The sequence below is a fragment of the Aspergillus brasiliensis genome (assembly GCF_001889945.1).
Source record: "Aspergillus brasiliensis CBS 101740 unplaced genomic scaffold ASPBRscaffold_20, whole genome shotgun sequence".
NCBI lineage: Eukaryota > Fungi > Ascomycota > Eurotiomycetes > Eurotiales > Aspergillaceae > Aspergillus > Aspergillus brasiliensis.
In genome coordinates, this window is record NW_027137461.1 from 285,775 (window position 1) to 307,956 (window position 22,182).

General features: G+C 52.1%; 9 protein-coding genes across 9 annotated transcripts; 6 read left to right on the forward strand and 3 right to left on the reverse strand.

The window, feature by feature from the left end:
* Positions 1-324: 324 nt before the first annotated feature.
* On the forward strand, positions 325-2,680 carry ASPBRDRAFT_59672 (Zn(II)2Cys6 transcription factor domain-containing protein; the record flags this gene model as incomplete). Its single annotated transcript, XM_067628093.1, has 3 exons — positions 325-1,030; positions 1,116-1,117; positions 1,493-2,680. 3 exons carry the CDS (start codon positions 325-327, stop codon positions 2,678-2,680), a joined length of 1,896 nt encoding a protein of 631 aa, XP_067473821.1.
* A 922-nt stretch (positions 2,681-3,602) lies between these two features.
* ASPBRDRAFT_48873 (NAD(P)-dependent alcohol dehydrogenase) lies at positions 3,603-5,180 on the reverse strand. The gene has a single exon (XM_067626176.1). It carries the CDS (start codon positions 5,005-5,007, stop codon positions 3,835-3,837), a length of 1,173 nt encoding a protein of 390 aa, XP_067473822.1. The 5' UTR covers positions 5,008-5,180; the 3' UTR covers positions 3,603-3,834.
* Positions 5,181-5,281: 101 nt separating this feature from the next.
* Positions 5,282-7,274, reverse strand: ASPBRDRAFT_69705 (indoleamine 2,3-dioxygenase family protein). The gene is made up of 4 exons (XM_067629041.1): positions 6,607-7,274; positions 6,024-6,549; positions 5,663-5,965; positions 5,282-5,590 (listed from the first exon to the last, which is right to left on the reverse strand). The coding sequence occupies exons 1-4, from the start codon at positions 7,095-7,097 to the stop codon at positions 5,375-5,377; spliced, it is 1,536 nt and encodes a 511-aa protein (XP_067473823.1). The 5' UTR covers positions 7,098-7,274; the 3' UTR covers positions 5,282-5,374.
* An 828-nt stretch (positions 7,275-8,102) lies between these two features.
* On the reverse strand, positions 8,103-8,753 carry ASPBRDRAFT_48875 (protein PET117). The gene is made up of 3 exons (XM_067626177.1): positions 8,637-8,753; positions 8,358-8,573; positions 8,103-8,303 (listed from the first exon to the last, which is right to left on the reverse strand). Exons 1-2 carry the CDS (start codon positions 8,730-8,732, stop codon positions 8,400-8,402), a joined length of 270 nt encoding a protein of 89 aa, XP_067473824.1. The 5' UTR covers positions 8,733-8,753; the 3' UTR covers positions 8,103-8,303; positions 8,358-8,399.
* A 97-nt stretch (positions 8,754-8,850) lies between these two features.
* On the forward strand, positions 8,851-9,859 carry ASPBRDRAFT_211446 (uncharacterized protein; the record flags this gene model as incomplete). Its single annotated transcript, XM_067621928.1, has 6 exons — positions 8,851-8,856; positions 9,076-9,114; positions 9,174-9,207; positions 9,275-9,283; positions 9,335-9,435; positions 9,522-9,859. 6 exons carry the CDS (start codon positions 8,851-8,853, stop codon positions 9,693-9,695), a joined length of 363 nt encoding a protein of 120 aa, XP_067473825.1. The 3' UTR covers positions 9,696-9,859.
* A 279-nt stretch (positions 9,860-10,138) lies between these two features.
* On the forward strand, positions 10,139-11,805 carry ASPBRDRAFT_48878 (triglyceride lipase). Its single transcript, XM_067626179.1, has 9 exons — positions 10,139-10,373; positions 10,436-10,676; positions 10,727-10,737; positions 10,844-10,933; positions 10,981-11,019; positions 11,067-11,196; positions 11,253-11,489; positions 11,570-11,604; positions 11,663-11,805. Exons 1-9 carry the CDS (start codon positions 10,166-10,168, stop codon positions 11,686-11,688), a joined length of 1,017 nt encoding a protein of 338 aa, XP_067473826.1. The 5' UTR covers positions 10,139-10,165; the 3' UTR covers positions 11,689-11,805.
* A 686-nt stretch (positions 11,806-12,491) lies between these two features.
* On the forward strand, positions 12,492-14,597 carry ASPBRDRAFT_59679 (arrestin (or S-antigen), N-terminal domain protein; the record flags this gene model as incomplete). The annotated part of the gene is made up of 5 exons (XM_067628094.1): positions 12,492-12,704; positions 12,816-12,929; positions 12,988-13,200; positions 13,285-13,857; positions 13,908-14,597. 5 exons carry the CDS (start codon positions 12,492-12,494, stop codon positions 14,595-14,597), a joined length of 1,803 nt encoding a protein of 600 aa, XP_067473827.1.
* Positions 14,598-15,351: 754 nt separating this feature from the next.
* Positions 15,352-19,185, forward strand: ASPBRDRAFT_200893 (uncharacterized protein; the record flags this gene model as incomplete). Its single annotated transcript, XM_067621485.1, has 3 exons — positions 15,352-15,713; positions 15,777-18,119; positions 18,177-19,185. 3 exons carry the CDS (start codon positions 15,352-15,354, stop codon positions 19,183-19,185), a joined length of 3,714 nt encoding a protein of 1,237 aa, XP_067473828.1.
* A 1,019-nt stretch (positions 19,186-20,204) lies between these two features.
* Positions 20,205-22,014, forward strand: nfr1 (putative AIF-like mitochondrial oxidoreductase (Nfrl); the record flags this gene model as incomplete). The annotated part of the gene is made up of 3 exons (XM_067621486.1): positions 20,205-20,427; positions 20,513-20,702; positions 20,757-22,014. 3 exons carry the CDS (start codon positions 20,205-20,207, stop codon positions 22,012-22,014), a joined length of 1,671 nt encoding a protein of 556 aa, XP_067473829.1.
* Positions 22,015-22,182: the final 168 nt, after the last annotated feature.

Sequence of the window (22,182 nt, forward strand, 5' to 3'; positions counted from 1 at the left end):
CAGCAGGCCTGAGTCATCAACGCTAGGCCCGATCGGGGCCATCGTATCCGCTAAGTCATGAACCGTGATGATTGGCTGAGGTTATCCAAGGATCGGGTTGGCCGAAGGAATCAAGAAGAGAAAAAGCAGAATGGCTGTGATGCACAGCCTGATGATCGTCAAAGGGTCTCGTATCGGCATGAGCCGCAGCAGTGCGCCTTGTCCGACTCAAGGCTCGGAAGCAAGATATAAGAACCATGGAATGGCGTCGATTCCATGAATCTGGTCCGTTCTCAGAGCCATCGTCTCATAGTCTACTACTAGTCTACTACTCTCCTAACACGGATGGCTACTTACGAACCTTCTCTGGTCTCCAATGACCCAACCTTCGTCGGATCTCGCCTCTCCGACGGCTATGAGGGATCTATGGACGAGAAATTTCCAAGCGAGCAAAGCGCCTCGCACGTCTATCAGATCCATAACACGTTGTTCCGACGCCATTACAATGTGATGACCGCCCAGGGAAAGCAGCTCTACCGAGTGCAGAACTCCTCCCTCACGCCCAAGAAGCCAGACCTTACCTTCCACGTGGGTTCCGACGAAACCGGCCCGATCGTGGCAGTCTGCAAATTCCTACATTTTTCGAGACATCTTAAGGTCGGTCTGGGCGATCCCAGTGATGTCAATGGAATCACATACGAGGATCTGCTGGCGCAAGACCACCGACACGCCAAGTATCGTTGGCAGATGACGATGCAAACGGCCCGAGGCCCTGAACGGCCCTCGTTCCTCTGGACCCGGACACACTCGGTCGGGGTTAAGGAGGATCGCAAGACGAGCAGCTGGAGCAGTCGCAACTTCAAACTGGTTGACGAGCAGACCGGCAAGATCGTGGGGGTTTTTACCAATGCTGTTTGGAAATGCAAGGAAACTGGCAGGCTTCTGATGTTTGTGGATTATGGGCAGGAGTTTGACCTGATGGCGCTGATCACGGTGCTGGGCTTGTACGAGAAAGCTAGCCGGCGCAGTGATTCTGCTGCTGCTAGTAGTGGTAGTTAAGAGGATAAAGGATTCTTTTGACATGGTTGTTCTGCGGTTTCCTTTATGCGATACGAGATACCAGATTGATTTTCTAGAAGTTCGTTTTATAGCCCATAAGAATATCAATTCACACAAAGTTTTGGTGCTGAGGACCCTGTTTGATGACGTAAGGCGATCTTGGCTCGAAAGAAAGTTGAAATACTTCAGCCTTGAGTTTCTTGTCTGCCACCGCCAGATTCTGCGAGATAGCGGGTCTAAGCGACGGCTTCATGCGAACGGAGTCAACCGCGGGTCTAAAGTTCCCCGGGTCTAGCATGGCCAGCAGCAGCACCTGCACCACGTTCAATGGCACTTAGAAGACCCCATCGCAAATCGCGCCACGGCTGCTTGCAATGCAAGCGAAGGCGGGTGAAGGTATTTTCCTATATAATCCTCCCTGTGTCTTTTTTGTCTATCTTACTGACCATCCCAGTGTGATGAATTACGACCCTCCTGTTCGAATTGTTCAAAGCGCCTAGCAACCTGCGAGTATGAATCTGGCACGTCACTGCTATGGACAAATGAAGAACCTCCTTCTCGCCAGCGGTCCAAGAAGTCCAGCCCGGCAGAAACCTCACACTCTGAGTCTGCTGAAGCTACGACTGCCAACTCCCTCAGCATCCTAGGAAGATGGGGTGATGCATTCGCCGCCTCGCAAGCAGTCCCCAGCTTGAACATCACAGACTTGGAGCTGATGATGCAATGGTGCAACTCAACACACAGAATTGTATCTCGGGGCGAACAAACGGACCACATCTGGCGCTTTCGCGCTTCGGAGGAAGCCATCACACATCCTTTCCTAATGCGTGGGTTACTGGCGCTTTCGGCCCTACATATTGCTCGAACAAGGCAAGATGCCCAGCAGCGCCCGATTTATCTCAGCACTGCGGTTGCACATCAGGCCCAAGCACTCGCCCTTTTCCGCGAGAGGCTGAGCGATATCAACCCATCTAATGCGAAGGCTATGTTTGCATTCGCCAGCATCGTGGTCTATTACACTTTCGGCTTACCTCACGCACCCGAGTCTAGCGATCCATGGGCAAATGTGGATGATCTGATCCAAATATTCACGCTCGCACGTGGGGTTCACCAGATTCTAACGCAAGCTTCTTCAGTCATAAAGAGCGATGAATGGCGCATAATTTATGAGGTGGAAGACTTGGATGAGGGCTACTTGAGGGACGCACGGTCAAGCTTGGAGCGGCTGCATGAGATGAACAACGCTTGCGGGGTTCAAGATGACACCCATGACACAGCTGTTTACGAGAAAGCACTTGACTGTCTGGCAGAAATGCTGGCTGAGGCACGCTCTGGTCTGTCCTCTGCGTCGACTTCTTGTCGATGGGCGATCAGACAATCACCCGAATTTATGGAGCTTTTGCGGGAGCACAAACCGCTAGCTTTGGTTATGCTAGCATATCACTGCGTTGTATTCCATCACTTGAGGGATGCATGGTACATGGGGGATCGGGGAAGCAGGGTGGCACGAGAATTATGGGAAGTTCTGGACGACGAATGGAGGCCACTAATTGAGAGGCATATGCTGGAAATATTCGGAGCGACACATCCGGTTAATACGCCTGATAGAGCTGAAATGGGACAGCAGGAGATACATTCGTGATGCATTGTATTCAATAACTGGATAGTTCACAAGCCACGACAGCTCTACCTACACAGAGACAGACTCCTCTGATTCCTTCCTCTCTTCCTTTTCTGTCTTGATGCTCCCGCGCCCGTGCTCATGACAAAGAAGCCGAAGAAAGCAATCTGCACCATCGGGCCACCGATAATGATATTATGTCCCATACTCTGAGATCCATTGACCATGATTCCCGTCCTTGTATGCACATTAGCACTTCACATGGCACCACTCTGCCACAGAATGCACTCGCCCGACGCCTGCATCAGAAAGCTAAGCACATCGCCAGAAACGAATATCCTGGTTATTCAGCCGACTCGGATGATCGCCAACTCTTTCCCTTTCAAAGGGCAATGATCCGGCCCAATTCCATATATATGCTCGCACCGAAGACAGCCGGGGCGACCAGCAGAAGGGTGCTCTGCATGGTGTAGGGCCGATAGTTCAGTTGGGGGGGGGTGGGGGTTGTTGTTGAGATGCCGACATGGCGCGGCCGATGTATCCTATTGCCTCGACTAGTTGGTCAGTGACAATGCAAGTCCACGTTGAAAGGGTTGGCATACAGTATCCCCCGATAACGAAAGGGATCGAAAACCATGTTCATGCCCGAAGCAGACGATAGCTATGAACGGGAGTGCCTAGCATAAAGAGTGCTGCGAATAATCGCAGCCGGCATTGATGGGTTGTACTGTTAGGCCACCCAGCCGCTATGCGCATCTGAAGACATCTTATTGAATGGTGGGAATGAAGACTGTGTCTGGGTGATTCGACTGAAAAGAATATGATTGACAGACAGAACAATTAAGTCTTGAAACAGAACTCCCATTCTCAAATTGCCACCTGTATAGAATTTTTCTGTGTGAAGCTTCATGATCTGCAGCCTCGTATATCTCGTGTATCTCGTACCTGTTTCCCGATTGGGAATATACCCTCATCTCCACGTCGGAATCAAACCGAGCGTATCAGGAGTGAAGAACCTTCTCTACATTTCCTGATTAGAATTGACATACAGAACATTCTTCTTGGATGAGACCTTTATCCGAAGATACTGCCATAGTCTATCTATACCACTCCCTCACCACACACCCACCCTATACAACTCCCCAACCCTATACAGCCAAGCAGACGCAGTAGATCTACAACCGACTTCCCCTCTCCTCCCCATTTACCAAGACATATCTAAACCTTGCCCTCCCATCCTCCATATCCCTCAACGCCTCATTCACCTCCTCCATCCTCCTCGTCTCCACCCACGGCGCAACCCCCTTCTCCGCCGCAACCTCCAACATACATCTAATATCCTCGCGACTCCCAATATTCGACCCTGTCACATTGACCCCCTTCCCAATCAACTCGAACGCCCTCATCCTGGGCAACGGCTTCTCCGGCGCGCCCACCAACACAAACGTGCCCCCAGCCTTCAACAACCTCAAATACTTCCCCAACGGCATATCATCCCCATCCACCGTACAAAGAATCAAATCCACCGATCGACTCCACTTCTTCTCCCACCCTTTCTCCTCCCCCGTCGCAATAAACTCATCAGCCCCTAACCCCTTCACAGCATCCTCTCGCTTCCTATTACTCCTCGAGATCCCAATAACCCTCTCACACCCCAACGCCTTCGCAAACATAATCCCCAAATGGCCCAATCCGCCTATCCCCACCACCGCTACCGTCTTCCCTTTCCCATTTCCACTCCCCACCCCATCCCCAAGAATATACTTCCTCAGCGGCGCAAACACCGTCGTCCCCGCACAAAGCAACGGCGCTGCAACCTCACTTGGCAACTTCTCCGGAATCCGAAACGCAAACGCCGCCGGCCCGCGCCACTTCCTCGCGAATCCTCCATACGCTATAACATCGCTCCTTTTCCCCGTCTGATTATCCCAGTACCGGCTGTTATACGTGCCCGTGATGCGCGGACAGTAGTTCTCCTTCCCCGCGACGCACTCCTCGCAGGATGGTTGTAGGCAGGAGAGGGTTTGAGCGCCGATGCCGACTCGGTCGCCGATTTGTAGCGGCGTGGTGTTGGGGTAAGCGGGGGATGTCGGGATGGAGGAGCCGATGCGTGTCACGATGCCGATGATTTCGTGGCCCACGATGCATGGGTAGGTTGTTGTGTTGGGGCCCCAGCCTGAGCGAAGTGTGTGGAGGTCGGTTCCGCAGATGCCGCAGTGGGTGATGGTGATTTCGATGTCGGTGGGGGTGAAGGGTTTCGGGGCGTAGGGGGCGTAGGTTAGGGGTGTGGTGGGGGAGTGGGAGAGGTAGCCGTGGAAGTGTTCATCGGGGGGTTGGGTTGGCGACATTCTGTGATACTGAGGTTGTGTGGTGATTGTAATTGTGGATGGTGTAGGTGTGGTAGTCTGTAGAAAGGGAAGTTGGTGGGTGAGTGCGGAGAAGAAGTTGATATAAAAGGAGGGATGGAGACAATGCGGAGAAATGCCGAGGTCCGTTGGTTAGTTGGTTCATTGCATCAGCCGAATGTGGAATGTCCGAGTTGTGTGTGGATCTACAACACGTGGGTTGTGACTACGTTAATTACCTCGGAGATTATATACATTATAGAGATACTGTATGTTTGAAGGAGTAGTTTCTATTGTTGTTAAAATATGTCAATAATTGCTCTGTTGCACACGTATGTGGCAGGTATCATAACCCTCCATAGGCATCTATCTATACTCCCCTCTCCTGACACCACTTCTCTACCTCCTTCGCCAACTTCTCCCGCTGATCCCGCACCATCTCCATCATCGGCTCAACCTGCTTCGCATAAGCATCGTAGCCCTTCTGTCCGTCCGGTCCCACGCCATCCCCCTTCTGCGGGGCCAGATACGTGTCGTAGACTGAAAGCATCAAGTCCATCACAGCAGACAGCTGGTTCGGGAGCCACTGTACACTGTTAGTCGCTCTGCTACTACATCTACCCCCCCCCCCCCCCCAGAAAGGCTAGTATTAACATACCGTAACAATGGGGCTTCCACCGGTGGCAGTAGGATGCGGCGTGCGGCGGATAATGTACTCCCGAGCAAACAGCCAGTGCCGCCAGCGGAAGCTGCGCACGTGGTTAAGTGTCTTCAGGAAGAGAATCGCCGTCTCGGTGTCCGCCAGCGCAAAGTTGCGTACCCCGACCTCTTCCGACTTGGAGTTGATGTGCGCGAGGAACTCCCGGTGAGGATGGGGCCGGTAAGCACGGAATTCATGCAGCACCTTGGTGAGCGGGTTAGAGGGCATTGGGATCTGGCAAAGGTGGTCGAGCAATGGGATCTATGCAAGACATTAGCTCGAGCTGTTTATCGTATAATGAGTGAGCATGGATGCTTACCATGCTGTCGTTTGCTCCACTCTCTCCGCGGAAGAAAAGAGGCTTGTTGTCGAGTACCCCATCGTAGACGACTCCGTTGGGGAACATAGACTGAGAGGTGATTCCGAAGATGAAGACGCGGAACGAGAGGTAGTCCTGGGGCTTGGAGTTGGCCCACATGTCTGTTATTGTTAGATGGGATGTACTTATACGTGTAGCAGGGATATGCATACCCTCCATGGCTGCTTCGATCTTTTCCATTGACTCCAGGATCTCTCGGAACCCATCGTTGACTGCCGAACGGGGTCCGCCCTGCTCAACAGTGTCGACAACCTTGACAGCTCCGCTGATGAGGCCGCTCGAGTACTTGACCATGTCCACATGGGTCAGGATGAAGCCCGCCTCTGAGCTCTTGGGGTCGAGGCCATTCTCGAAGCCGCGGATCAACCGGAGGTTAGGGTAGACCAGGCCCTTGGACGGATCAGCCAAGGTATAGTTGAAGAGGGAGTATGCAGCTGCATAAGACAAGAAAGGAGGGATGTCCAAGCTATATCATGTTAGTATAGGGTTTATGTTACATGTAGTTACGTGGGACAGGACATACAGCTGAGCACAACGGTACATGGGACGAGCTACAGTCTTGGGCAACAGGTCCCGCCCCAACCCGTAACCACCCTCAGGGTTCTTGCACCAGTTCTCCCAGCAGGGCTCAAGGATATAAGCTGAAGCGAGGAATGAATAGTCCCGGAACAGAGCAGCAACCATGTATAGGTCCGGCGACCCCTCGGCAGTGACCTGCTTGTCGATCTCATCGGTCAAGTCGGGCAGCTCAGCCAGGACGGCAGGGCCCAGCTCATACTTGGCCAGCAGACCGGGAGTACCATCTTCTTTGAGTACTGGCATCCGCTCCAGCAGGGACATTAGAGGCTGGAAGACATCAGGCAGCTTAGTAGGGGCAGTGAGGTAAGGGAGGAAGCCAGTGGAGGTGGTGATGGTGAAAGGGTCCAGGGACCGGGGCAAGGTGGAAGGGTCATCATGGATATGAGGGAAGCGATCCACAGTGCTGTTGGGCAAAGGAACTCTAGAAGGAGACATGGTGTGGAGGTAATGCAGTATAGAAGTCTATCCGAGATGTAAGGCAAATGGATGATGACGTGATGACGATGAGAGAGTATAGGGTTGGTAGAGCCCAAAGTCAAAGAAGGAAGAAGGAAGAAGATAAGAAAAACGGGAAATTTCCCACTGGGAGTGCTTGCAGATACTGGAGGATCTGGGAAGGAGAGCTTGAGAGTGCAAATTGGGCGGGAAAGCAGGCGATTCTTATAATACTCAGAGGCCGGTATCAATTCCGGCCTCGAAGGCACCATTACGAAAGAGGCAGGAAAACTGCGTGGAGACCTCAGACTCATTCACGATAGCGTAGCATCAAAGGCGCTGGACCATTCTACGTGATATATTGGGGTTCTGCGATGATTCTACAAGGAATCAGCGCCCCTTGCAGGCCTGTCTGTCCATCAGATGCACGTCTATCGACTCTATACAAACTCTTGGCAAACAAGGGCAAGCCAGAATCACGGGGACGCGCTATTCCCGATTGAGCAGGGTATAGCAGATGCGCCATCTGCTCGTTCCGAGGTCTAGCCGCCTGCAGGGTGTCAAAAGGCTACTTCTATACAAATGCAGTCTCCTACTAGTATGACAGACATTTTACCACTCACAAAAACACAACTAATACAGCCATAATTGCCCCAAAGCCTCGCCATCTACATCATGACCTGCTTTATACTTCACCAAATGCCAAGGCCTTATGTCACATGGCCTCCAGCATGATTGGCCAGCATCCTTGGATCAGGCCCGATTAGGCTTTCTTAGTTGCATGAGGCCGGAATTGGGCCGGCCTCCGATGATAGCCGGCCTTCTTTTATGTCGGTCTGCTATCGCTCCTATCTCGGAGTCCGCCGTCCAGCCGGCACATGTCACCGTGCCATCCTTGGCTGATAAGAATGTCTACAACAATGCCTGATATCATGCGTGTCTGGCACTGTCATTTGTTCTGTTTCAAGCAATGCACAACTGAATCCCATACATGCATGACAGTACTGCGTGAATCACTGTCTGTCCTTCACATCAAGTCTTTTAGCATTATTCCAACGCTTGAACTGCCGTTTTAGCACATTTATGATCCCAGATACACAACTGAGTCGATAGTATACAGAGTGGGTATGGATATTGATCTCTAATGTACATTTTGGGTATATTCTACAAGCATACAGCCATCACATGCCATGCGGACAACTATGCCTGCGCTCTCGTTAGAAAGCGGTTTACCACTAGACACCAAGGGCTTGAACATACCAGACAACGTCTAAGAATCGTAAAGAACCGCGCGGTCATGTATCATGATGTTTGTCCTTGATTCGTCTTCCCTCCGCTTGGTTCGTCAACGCTGGGCGAGACCTTCTGTAGCTTCCGGTACTCTTCCTCCAGCGCCCTTTGCATCTCGAACTCGGCCTGTCGCTCCCTGCGGATACGCTGTTTCTCCATGTCTAGCTCAACCGCCTTGTGCATTCCCTATACCCGGAGCAAGCATTAGTCACTCTAATCATTTTTGGTCGGAAAGCACCGGTAACATACAATTTTCTCTTGTTCTTGTGCCCAGTGCACAAAGTAGATGATCCCCGCCGTACCGAGACCAGTCGCGGCCAGTGTCAATTTGGAAGCACGAGACATCTCGCCTTGAATGCAGTCTGCAAGATGCGTAGAACGAGATAAGAAGCAATTGATGAATGAACAGTTGAATGCTGGCATCATGTCCAAATCTGCATCGGATTATCGGTGATTATCAGCGATGGCGGTGTCTGGTGGCAGAACTCCGACCGCCTAAGGGGTCATTCGTGGCGTCGGGGAGATCGAACGGCGCATCACAAGCTCACGACTCCACCTCTGTATACTCCTATAATCTCCGACGCTCTCGTTTCTAATAAGCGCCTGTTTTGAGAGATATTACTGCAAAGATGGTGAGGAGAATGTGCTGCTTGACTGGGGAATTCACCATACTGATTCGTTCGAATAGTCCGCTCAGAACTCCGCAGGCATTCAAACCCTCCTCGATGTAGGTCGCATTTGGAGCGAAGTGGGCGGGGTATAGTCGTTGACCATCTCTATTTCCAGGCCGAGAGGGAGGCTCAGAAGATTGTCCAACAAGGTTAGTTTACTCTGTCTTTGGAATACTACCGAACTATCAATCAGTGCTGACGTGTCGCATCATCCAGCCAGAGAATGTATGTCACTAGACGCCCGATAACCACAGCATCCGGTTAACGTTCTTGTAGACCGCACGAAGCGCATAAGGGAGGCAAAGTCCGAGGCACAGAAGGAGATTGAGGAGTACAGAAAGCAAAAGGAGGAGGAGTTCAAGAAGTTCGAGGCTGAGGTATGAAGTGACTATCTGTCCTGCGGGGTTGACCTTGGCAGGTGCAACATCTGGACGAATACGAGAGTTGACAATACTGTTTCTAGCACTCGAGTGGATACAAGAAGGCCGAGGAGGATGCGAACAAGGAGGCTGAGGTGAAGCTCCAGGAAATCAAGGTTGCCGGCAACGAGAGAGGCCAAAAGGTTATTGAGACTCTTATCCATGCACTGGTCGATGTGAAGCCCGAGCCGTCCGAGAAGATCGTGACGAAGGCATAGAGGAATGATGATTGTCATTGTGGCAGCATGAGGGGGTTCTTGTTTGTCATTTGCTTTCAGCCTGTGAATATAGTTCTGGCCCGCTGTTTGAGCATTACATAAATTCATGCCATGTCTTATCTGGAGATGGCAGAGAGTCAACTTGAAGTTACCTTGAGTCCTTGATGTTCTTATAAGGCTGCTGCTGGTCAACCGTATGACCTCTCAACCACAGCTCAGTATTGTAGTGTAGCGCCTATATCTTCAAGGTGGAACTAGAAAAGCAATACTAACTCGTCAGTAGCATGTCTTATTGGCAGTGACAGGTTGTGGATATAGTAGACGTTGATTCGGTGGCATGGCCTTGTGGCCTAAGGCAGGAATGCGCCCAGTAACTGTTGCGTCATCAGGAACACCAGCGGCCGCCAGATGTATATCTTGCTTTCTAGCCTCTCTCCAGCATCGCATAACCAGTGAAGAGGAATAATAAAATGAGAAATGCTGTCGCCGTCTATAACGGCCTAAAATGCTTCAAATTGTATTCTTCCTCTGTCAGCTATCCAACCTTGAGGTGCCTTCATTCCTCAACGCGTAGGCACAGCCCACAACATCCCAACAGCCCCGATGCTTTTGATCCACGCCTGGAAGACCTGGGAAAGGTCATTAGAGACGAATACGCAGTAATTAGGGAGAATTACGGTTTGCATGGCTACTCAAACACCTTATGATTAGTGTCCAGCTAACTAGTATTCTATCAACAGATGCCCCAAAACACGCAGTTGTTCTCGCGCATGGCCTGCTTGGATTCGACGAACTGCGTCTTGCTGGGCGTTATCTTCCTGGAGTCCAGTATTGGCGCGGTATCAAGGAGGCTTTGTCGATGAAAGGTGTTCGGGTCATCACTGCCACAGTGCCTCCCTCGGCATCTATCGAAACGCGTGCTGAAGAATTAGCGAAAGATATCGCTATCGGCGCGCCCGGAGAACATGTAAATATAATTGCGTAAGTGTCTTTCCTGAACTCTATGATGTCTTTTGTCTGACGAGGAATAGTCATAGCATGGTAAGCGCAGCATCTCCTTGCCGTTACGGGAGCTGTTATTTACACTTCCCTTAGGGGTAAGAATCAGGAGGTCTATTCGTCAACGGCGGTTGTTAATCAGTGCTCAAGCGGTCTCGACTCTCGATATATGATCACTCATCTGAAGCCGACTGACTTCAAGGTAAAGTCGTTGACCACGATTGCGACCCCACATAGAGGTATGTGACAATACAGGTTTCCGGGAAAACTCACTCAATGTTCCTAGGCTCTGCAGTCGCAGACTACGTCTTCAAGCAGATTGGCGGTTAGTATGGACTATGCTTCCACGGAAACTATCTAATGTGGTCTTAGATGACCGCCTTGCCCAGCTGTACTATGCTCTGGACCGGCTAAAGGTAGAAACGGGCGCGTTTGCCCAGCTAACCCGTGACTATATGACGAACACTTTCAACCCCGCAACACCAGACATTGAAGATGTCCGGTAGGTCTCCACTGGTCCAGAATGGTGCCGTCAGCAGTATCGCTGAGTTACTGCAGATACTTTTCCTACGGGGCGGCAATGCAGCCAGGTTTCTGGTCCGTCTTCCGTCTGTCCCATCGTCTTCTGGAACAACTAGAAGGGTACAATGATGGGCTTGTCAGCGTCGCCAGCAGCAAGTGGGGAGGTGATAACGGATACAAGGGCACCCTTGAGGGCGTCAGCCACTTGGACTTGATCAACTGGAGCAACCGACTCAAGTGGTTGGCCGGAAAACTTACAGGCAACAGACAGAGGTTCGCCAATAGACTTTCAACCCCAATTCATTGGACATGCGAGCGCCCCTGCTGACACTGGCTTTATTTGTGTCCTATAGGTTTAACGCCATTGCGTTCTACCTTGATATTGCAGGTAAGGCGCGAACTGTCTCGGCCGCGCATCGGTTGATAACCGTGGCTAATGATTCTAGACATGCTCGCTAAGGAAGGTCTCTGACGGCCCACCCCACTGCAGTCAAGTTGGAAATCTTGGTGCCTAGAAGTGTACTTGTAGCTCGGAAGTATAGATCACTTAGCGATACCCAATTAATCCATTCCATCAGTCTTTGATGCCATTGCCATGGCTCTGCTAGCGTCCGTGACGTGGCGGTGCAACGGGGGGTGGGTTCCATGAAGTTGTCGGAGTGGCTTAGCATAAACCCGGCAGCGACACGAATCGGAGCCCAGCAAAAACCAGCCCTGCGAGAGGATCGCCATTCAGTCTGGCTTGCCCGTCAGACGGTGTCAGACTGAGAGGCCCAGATTTGGGTCGCACCCACCGTATGATACAAAAACCCGGTCAATGGACTCCACCGGTTGCTCGCTCAGATCAATCAGCAGTCAAAACTCCAGGATACTCTCCTTGAGTCCATTCCATTATAAATGGTCTATTGTTTGAGAGGGGAAAGTTCCGAACGCGCCGAGACCGTACACTTCTCGGGTTGCCCCACGCCCTTGCGCTTTTGCGTCCCCTGGATTCGAACGTCATTTTCCCAGCTTGTAATAATCTAGTCAGAAAAGTCACTGCCGAACTCTCCGTCCTCGTCTTCCTTCTCCAGCTTTCATCCCCTCCGCCGCCGTGGGCTGGTTCCTGTTCCTTTGTTTACTTGATATCCATATCCGTTCTCAGTAGACATTCTCCCCTATTTCTCCAGTGCACCGTCGTCTACCCCAGCACAGACTGGTTCGGTCCTGACAACGGACCTGTGCACGCTTGCCGGCCCGCTTCAACCGCCACACGGTTCATCAACTGTGGTCGCCATGTCTGTAATCATCCACCTGGACCGGCCACATAAGCATTTCACCAATCTCGACTTTCTCACGGGAAAGGTGGTTCTACAATTACATTCTGAAGCTGCAATCGGAGGCATTCAAGTAAAATTAGAAGGCGAAAGTCGGACGCGCCTGGCAGGTCCGCGATATCCTCATAATGAGCAGTCGGATAAGAAACGTACCGAAATCGAGGTGCACAAGGTGCGAATCCCGAGGAATTCCCCTCCAGCCTTCTCTTTCTTCTCTATCCGAGGCGCGAAAGAAATTATTGTGATGGGCTTTGATAGAAGCGATACTGATTAGCTGGTGTAGATCCTGTACAAAGTCGAAACGGTTTTCCCCACCGCAGCGGTATTCAATGCAGAGACTCCAGACAGGGCCTATACATTTGCAAGAGGGACGTATGAATATCCCTTCAAATTCAAGGTCAGTAAAGTTCGCATAGTATCATCCGTGGCATACAGAACTTATAGTGGCTCTCCAGTTCCCGTTCAACAATTCTTGCAGCATACACAATAGCATGCTTACGAACCTGAACATCACGGGCCTGAGGGTGGAAATGGCCAAAGACACCGCTCGCCATGTGAAGAAGACGCTCCCCCCTTCACTAAGTGGCTTCCCGGGCATGGCCGACATCAAATACTATGTGAAAGCGACGGTTATTCGTCCACAGTTCTACAAAGAGAATCTCAGGGCGGTATGTTGATTTCCAGATCCCAGGAGCGATCGCTGCGGCAAGAGGACAATTTGCGGCAGTTCGATGCTGATAACTGGCTGCTAGATCACCAACCTAAACTTCCTTCCCATCGAGCCTCCCAGGACAGGCAAACCGAACGAAGAAACATATGCCAGACGACAACATCAATTTACAGATGCCCCGAATGTGTCCAAAAAAAGAAGCCTTTTCCAGAAGATGTCAAGCAGTTCGCTCCGGGACGCCGCGGGCGGTTCCCCTCGCGTATCCGCTGACCTGCGGCTACCCAACCCGTCAATCCTGACCTGCAATGAGCCTATACCGATGCGTGTCCTCGTCAAAAAACTGTCGGAGTCTTACGAGACCATTTTCTTGCAGATGATACAGGTCGAGCTGATTTCTTACACCAACATTATCGCTCATGACTTACGGCGCACCGAAAGTGGCACTTGGGTCATCCTAAGTCAGAGTAATATGGCTGTACCTCTGGGAAGAGGCGGAGACCCAGCGGATACGGAGTGGACGATCGATGCTGATTTGTGGAGTGGCATACCTCTACCCAGCACAGTAGCGCCGTCCTTCGAGACCTGCAATGTCTCGCGGACGTATGAGCTTGAAGTTCGAGTGGGCCTGACCCATGGAAGTGTTGGAAACATGAAGGTGAGTTGTTAGCTGTACAATTCTTTGGGTGTCTTGCTCACAGCCAGTAGCCTCAACTTATCGTTCTTCCGCTGCGGATGCCCGTGAAAGTTTACTCCGGTATTGCTCCTCCGAAAGCACTTCTGGATGCCATGGCCACCAACGGGCAGGCCAAGCCAACGGCTACCCCTACAAGTCCCACCGGATCGATGGATAGTAGCACACGTCCCCCAATGCCGCCTCGGCCTGCTAGACCTCCTGTGCCTGCCAACCCTGAGGACGGCTACGACGATGCACCTCCCAGTTACGAAGATGCCATGGCTGAGACTCTCAGTCCTGTGGATGGCCCCCGTCGAGAGTATAACCCACCAGATGCCTCTTCCGAAAGATCTGTTGAACCTGGAGCTGATCCGCGATCTCCAGTTGGAAAGGAACCTGAGGCGTCCACACCCTACAGCAATCAGGAAGCGATGTCCTCTGCAGAGACACTCGATATGCTCCCCGAAAGTCCGCCAGAGTCCCGTTCTGGTTCACCCCCAAACTCTCCCGTTGCGCGTCAACAAAGCGTGCTCAAAATCCACAAGGCTCCCCTTCTCCTGGAGGAGGATAGCCCTCCTGAATATCAGACGATTGCAGCTAGCAAGCCTCAGGCATCCCATAGCCAGGTTAATCGTGTCCCATCCCAGCCGGGGGCCAGGCCCATGAACCTGGGCGTTCCCAGCAGGAAGCCAGTTCCCGGGAGTCCAAGTAGGCAAACATGAAGTTGCACCATAACGTGCTTTTTATGTTGCATTGAAGCGCGTCTAATGGTACAGTACTGAACTATTCATACCCTTCTCAATTGAATGTCAAAAAGTGCCCGTGTTGTTGCACGCATCTTTCCGGAGTTAACAGGAAACCTCGATGAAAGTTCATGGATTCTACTTTGGTCTTCGATACCACCTGATGCATTCTCACTTACTATACGGGCGACTTGAATCAGTTTAATCCGTGATATTGCCATTCCATCTATTGAAATAATTAATAGGAACATTATAATGGAACTAGTATATACTTCAAGCTATAGTTGACCGTAATGGCTGGTGAATAGTTGATCTGGATGCCTTAGGTGTAACGACCGAACAGGCTTAGCCCGGTCCAACATCCGCGCTGCTGGTCGCCGTCACACCTGCAGTTTCCTCCCGTCACTTTTCTACTTTCTCTGGTTCACGCTTTCCACTCTTCGATTCCTAAGATCTTTGCTGTGTTTCTAGCGTTCAAGATGTCTATGTTGTGATCTTGCTTTTAGCTGCAACCCCTTCGTGCGGTTTCCCAACACTTGTACACATACCTCCGACGCGACAAGCAAGTTGGAAAGCATCTCGCCGTTGGCAAGCATTAACGCGACGGTTTCCTGCATGACTTTGTTTTGCTTTTCGCCATCCTACTAAATAATTATAATTAGCTGTTGCTAGTGCGACTGGTCCGAAGCAACAGGGGAGGAGCATTAATTAAAATCCCAACATTCCATCCACCATGCGTCTCCATCTTATCATCCAGCGCCACGGCCTGCCCGTCACGCGCATTCTTTGGACAACGTCACCGCCGTCTCTTTTCGGCCACAATGCGCCCAGCGCTTCGTCCATGCTTCCTGCCGCATCTTCTGCGCTGGCTTCGACGCGTGCACCTAATGCGCTGTATTCCAATGGCGGGTACACGATCGCTCAGCTCCTGGAGGATGTGAATGAGGTTGTCCCGCTTGAGACGGAACCGGCTTTGTTTGATACGGAGTGCAGTGGACAGTGGGGTCTCGAGGACTATGTGGTTGAAGTTGGTGGCTCGGAGTGTTTGCACTTTATGGAAGTGGAAGGCTTGTTGCGGGACGGTGATGAAATCTTGTAAGTGGTTGTCCCCGCAAATCTTGCTCTTGGATTGAAGCTCATGTATATCTATCTTGACAGGATACGCGCCCTCCAGATCTCAGACCTTCGAGCCAGGCGGCTTTCCGGTCGCCATCAAATATCTTCCGACGGCAAACACCTAATCGATGGGGTCCCGTTTGGAAAGCCATTCCTGAAAAGACCTACATCGTCAAGACCCGCGATCACGATTCCTCCGAGAAAGAAACGACGCACTAGCGCTGCGGGCTGGGATTACGGATCGCGCTACGAGGAGGAAGATACGGAATGGGCGCCATCCAATCAAGTGGGCTTTGCAAGAGATCTTCCTGTGATCAGGTCGAATGAGCAGCCGCTGGAGAAGAAGGATGATGAATACACGGATGCTTACCAGGATGATTATGAGGACTACCATGAGCCTGAGGAGGATGGCGATGGGACAGTCATCCGACATGCTGTTGACGGGTCGCCTGAGCAAGCTTCGGAAAGCGACTCGGAAGAATCAAATATCACTGAAGACTTGGTAAAAGAGCTGAAGGGACTTGAGGAAGACTTGGAGATATCCCCTATGCCTACGGCGGAAGACATCGATGTCGAGCAAGCAGGCTATCCATTACGCTCCAAACCCAATATTCATCAAACGGCCCCGAGAAAGAGCTCCCTGGCACATCCTTCTAGCCAGGAGTCTCATATTTCGACCGGTACTCGCAGGGATTCAAAGGCGGTGACCTTTGAAGACCAGAAAGCGAAGCCGTCCATGGTGGAATCGAGTCCTACCGTTGCCAGCAAAGCGATATCAATCCCAGAGGAGGATCCGACGGGCTCGGCTTCAGGTACCAGCGACAGCAGCTCATCTGCAAGCAGCGATACGAGTGAGACCAGCGACTCTAGTGACTCAGACGATTCCAGCAATGCAAGCGATTCATCTTCCGATAACGACTCGCTTTCCGGATCAGAGGCTTCCTCGTCTGATTCAGAAGAAGACTCGAGCTCTGACTCTGATATGTCCACGTCTGAATCGGAGGACGAGCTTTCGGACTCGGATGTAGATGTGCAGATGCGTACGAAGACCAATCCTCCAGGAGCTGGCTCTTTGAGAACTAAGAAGAGTAATGAGCGTAACAAGATGCGACGCAGGCTAGCGAAGCTAAAAGAGCTTGGTGCCCTGCCCGCGCAGGCTGATTTTGCTGCTCTCCGTGACTGGGAAGAGGCCAACGGACGTTCTTACTACGTTCCTGAAGACAAGCACGATTCCAAAGAGCAAGAGCGTGCGGAATTTGAAGCAAAGCGACAGAAGTTGCTCCGCGATCTTGAATTGGGGGGAATCGATGTCACTGAGGGGAAGCCGAAGGAGATTACTTCCCCACAGAGCGTCAAGACCACCGGCCACACACGTCCTGCAACCGAAGTTGCTGATGACGAGGATGAAGCCGGTCCACCTTCCAAGCGGCGTACTCTTGATGTTGCTAGCTCGAGGAGGATGCTTTTTGGTTCGCTTGGGGTTAGAACTCCACGAACCAAAGAAGATGAGGAGGCTACTCGGAGGAAACTTGCAGGCAAGGTCAACAATCAAGTTCAACCTCCAAGGTCTCCAAAAGAGGACACAGTCAAGGCGCCTGAAAGTGATTCGGATGAGAACTGGCAAGACAAGTTGATCCTCCGGGCTACCGAGTGTATCTATGATGATATTGAGCTGACCGCTCCTCCATTTCCCTTCGAACAGCGCTGGGACACTGAAGCTGGTGATATCATCAGGCAGCGTAAAGGCTGGGGCAAGAAGAGAAGACGGCGGCAGCAGCTTCAAGTTTACGATGGGGAAGAAGGATATGAGAATGGGGAAGAAGGATATGAGAATGGGGAAGAAGGATATGAGAATGGCGATTACGGCTATTCCGGGGGCGACCTACAATTAAATTACGATGATGCCGAGCAACCAAATGGAGACATGGAGGGCGTGGAGCATGCCACAGGGCAGCCCGTGGAGGACCAAATTGAGGACACGGCAGACGACCTCCCTGCTCTGCCTAATGACCCATCCTCTCTGCATGACATGAGTGTGGATGGCTTGAAGAAGGGCTCGATCATTGCTTTCCGACAGCTGGAGATCTCCAAGGCTACGAGCTGGCAGCCCACAATTTCAGGATATCGAGTGGCCCGGATCTACGACGTCTTTGACGACGAAATCATGAAAATCCGGTTAGCCAAGCGTGACCGACGACAGGCGCGGGATGACCAGGATTGGGATGAGGAGAATGATAAGCCGCAATACAGTGGATTTGAGATGCCCGGGATGGACGAAGAGGAGGACGACGGCTTCCGGGAGTTGTCATTTGCCGACCTGATTGAACCCAAGCTTCTCCGATCTGCTGACCCTGCAGGTCTTGGGAATGCTGGGAAATCCAGCATGTCAGTACACTAATTTCCTTTACACTCGTCTGGCGTTCCTGCGCTCACCCGACCAAGCTCCCGTGCAACAGAGGAGCCCAGTCCGAACGAAGCCAAGGCCACACGCGAGTACGAGGATCGCCTTCCACCAGTGCGAGACGTGGAAAGGGAAGGGACTAGCCCGGATGAGAAGTCATTAAACCAAGCGCCTATTGACCATACGGAGGGGCTATCGATGCACTCTAGCCCCATCAAATCACCGCAGTTTGACGGATTTCAGTCACCTCCCGCAGTCTTGACAACCAGATCGAAAGGTAGTCATGAAGTTCCGGTGTCCGGATCTACACCACCCCCGGCTGGACAGGACAGCGAAAATGGCCGGAACGGTCGACAGCCGGAGGATGCCCCCGAGATTAAGGACCCTCCATCGACCTTGCACTCCATGCTTCTCCCCGACAACCCCAATGAAGGTGGTTCTGCGGCCAACGCGTCGGACGACGATCTCCAAATGATTAGTAGCCCCGTGAGTGTGATGTCGTTCAACTACCTGATGGAAACGTACTTTCCCCCGGCCGTCAAGAAGGAGACATCCGCCGCGCCTGCCAAGGAAGAACCCCAGTCGCCTTCACAGTCGTCAGCCTACTCCATCATCCCCAATCCTTTCTACGAGATTGACAAGGCCGAGGAGGAGCGACAACGACGACAGACGTCTCGCCAGGGGCGACACAGTAGCAACCAGGACTGCGGAAACGGAACGATGGAGCTCATGTCCCTAGCGGGATCGGTGTCTCCCATGCCTGGACCATCTCCTCGGGTGAAATCACCGGTAGTGCAGGAAGCTTCATCGATCAGCGTTGTCCCGGAGAATGTGCCGCAGCCTTCCCAAGACGAACCGGAGCCATCGCAGTTGTCTGCTGTGGTGGACCTGACACAATCGAGCCCGCCGGTGTCGCCGGGGGGTAGTGATGAGGACTATGCGCGCTCACATCGACTTCCCCGAGGGTCTGGATGGGTACAGAAAAACGTTCCTCGAACCCGACGGGTGACGCGACAGTCAATGGGCCGACGAAGGAATGGAAGCAGTTGAGATGACAGTAGTTAAATGGATTGGTCCGGGGGTTGTATGGATAGATGGGTGGATATGTTGTTTGTAAATATGATGACGCCCTACTGTGTATAATACTTCCGGGGGGGTTCCATGGGGTAACACATGATGAATTTCATTTGTCGTAATCCTTTCGTGAGGAAGTATCTACTAAACTAAGTAGTATTCTACTTGTTCTGAGTCCATAGTCATGAAGGTCCCCACCGGGGAGGTGGATGGGCCCCACTTCGCCCGGGGCCAGTCTGACAAAACACGAGTGCTGATTGGTGGAGAGGGCGTCATGGCAGCGACGTCATTGACGTGGGTTGATGGATGAACCGGGAAGGCACGACCTCAACATCGAAAAGGGAAGATGAGGAAGGAGCGACTGGTGTATTGTTATTATGTGTATTGTGTGTGTATTTGGAATGTTTCCATGGCAGTTCCGTCGGAATGGGCGGGCGTCTTTATGTCATGGTCTTCCTCCTTGACGATGGAGAAGTGACTGACGATAGATAAAGCTCCTCCATGCCATGGCATCATGAATTGATGGCTACTGATACTTCAGTTCTTTACTAGCTCACTACTAGTAGTCGCTTTGCGTGCTTCCTCCCTCCAATTAACCCCATTTAAAAGTCTCCATGCCCCGACCCCTCCTCCCTGCTGGTGCTGCTGTCGCCCGTCAGAGCTTCCTTCGTGCTTCAGCTCGTTGGTCCCCTTGCTGCCCCTCATCCTCCTCCTCCTCCTCCTCATCCTCCTCATCTTTCTCATCCTTCTTATCCTCCCCTGCTCGCTTTTCCTCTTCATCCGCCCGCATCCATCTCCGCTGTCGTTGCAGTTGTCGCAACTCAGCTCTCTGTCGCTGCTCCTGTTGTACTCACCCCACTTCGGCTTCCTCTAGAGCTTTTACGTCCCCTTCCTCTTCTTGCTCCTCTTCTAGTAAATTGAGATCCTCCTCTTTCCCCATCCATACCTCACTGCGAGCACCTCTACGTGCACAATTCTCCACCAACTCCCTCAAAATGGCCCAGGATTACAAACTCAAGGACATCACGTCCCTGGCGGACATCAAGGACATGGACAAGGTGGAATGTGAAGTCGAGGGTATTCAGGATGGCAAGGTCCTCCTGGTTAAGTATAACGGTCAGGTTCACGCTATGACCCCGAAGTGTACCCACTACGGTGCTCCCTTGAAGCTGGGTGTTGTGGCTCCCGAGGGGAGAATTACCTGTCCTTGGCATGGAGGTGAGGGCTTTCTTTCCTATCTATATATTTCTTACTTTCCCTTGCATATGAATCTGGAAATAGAGTTAACGTCGATGTCGAATAGCTTGCTTTAATGTGGAGACCGGTGATGTCGAAGATGCGCCGGCCCCAAATGCGCTGAAGAAATTCGAGGTGTTTGAAAAGAATGGTGCTGTCTATATCAATGCCAGTGAAGCCGATATCAAGTCCGCTCAGAGAGATCCCGCTGTGAAGTGTAGCGCTTCTCAGCAGGAGAAGTTAGTGATTGTTGGCGGGTAAGTCGATTCCTTTGTGAAGATTAAGGTCGGATATTGATGGAGTCCCTGCAGTGGAAGCGGTACCTTTGGTGTGGTCCAGGCGATCCGTGAAAACAAGTACAAGGGTGCCATCACTGTCATCACCCGCGAACCCAACCTCATTATCGACCGCACGAAGCTATCCAAGGCGCTAATTGCGGATGCCGCGAAGATCCAGTGGCGTCCTGAGGAGTGGTACAAGGAAGCTTCTATTGAAGTCGCCCATGACGATGTGACGGGGGTTGACTTCCAGAAGAAGACGGTGACCACCAAGTCTGGCAAGTCGTACCCTTACACCAAGCTGGTCCTTGCGACAGGAGGTGTGCCGCGCACCCTCCCTCTTGAAGGGTTCAAGGACCTTGGTAACATCTTCGTGCTCCGCACCATTCCGGACGTTCAGGCCATTCACCAGGCACTGGGCGAGCAGAAGAACAAGAAGGTCGTTGTTATTGGCAGCTCCTTCATTGGTATGGAGGTGGGCAATTGCCTTGCCAAGGAGAACGACGTCACCATCGTCGGCATGGAGAAGGCCCCGATGGAACGCGTGATGGGTGAGCAGGTCGGCCGCATCTTCCAGGGTAACCTGGAGAAGGCGGGCGTCAAGTTCAAGCTCTCCGCCAGCGTGGACAAGGCGACTCCCTCCAGCGGGGATTCTAGTAAGGTCGGCGCAGTTCATCTGAAGGACGGCACCGTGCTTCCAGCAGACCTGGTCATTCTCGGAGTGGGAGTACGTCCCGCAACTGACTTCCTTCAAGGCAACCCATCCGTCACTCTCGAGCAGGATGGGTCCATCAAGACCAACGAGCACTTTGCGGTCCCCGGACTGAACGACGACGTCTTTGCTATTGGCGATATCGCCACGTACCCGTATCACGGGCCGGGAGCAGACCAGGACAAGGGCACATACACCCGTATCGAGCACTGGAACGTGGCCCAGAATGCCGGGAGGGGAGTAGCGCGCGCGATTATCCACAGTGGATCATTGCAATCGCTCAAGCCCAAGGCGTTCATTCCCATCTTCTGGTCCGCCCTGGGCGCCCAGCTGCGCTACTGCGGAAGCACCGTGGGCGGATGGGACGATCTGGTGATGAAGGGAGAGCCCCAGAACGCCAAGTTCGCTGCGTATTACTGCAAGGGTGACACGGTGGTGGCCGTTGCCACGATGGGCATGGATCCGGTGATGGTCAAGTGTGCTGAACTGATGCGGCGGAAGAATATGCCGACCAAGTCGCAGATCCAGAGCGGAGTGGATGTACTTACTGTGGGTGTGCCTGAGTCTGTGAGGATCTAATGATTGTATTTAATATTAGCGATAATGATTATATCTATTGGAATGAAAGACGAAGAGTGTTCTACAGTTCATAACGTGATATGGTATATCCGCTCCGGAGCAAGCCATAGTACTAGTACTAGTATCCTACTACCAGTCAACTACAACTATTACTAGTATAATCAGTTA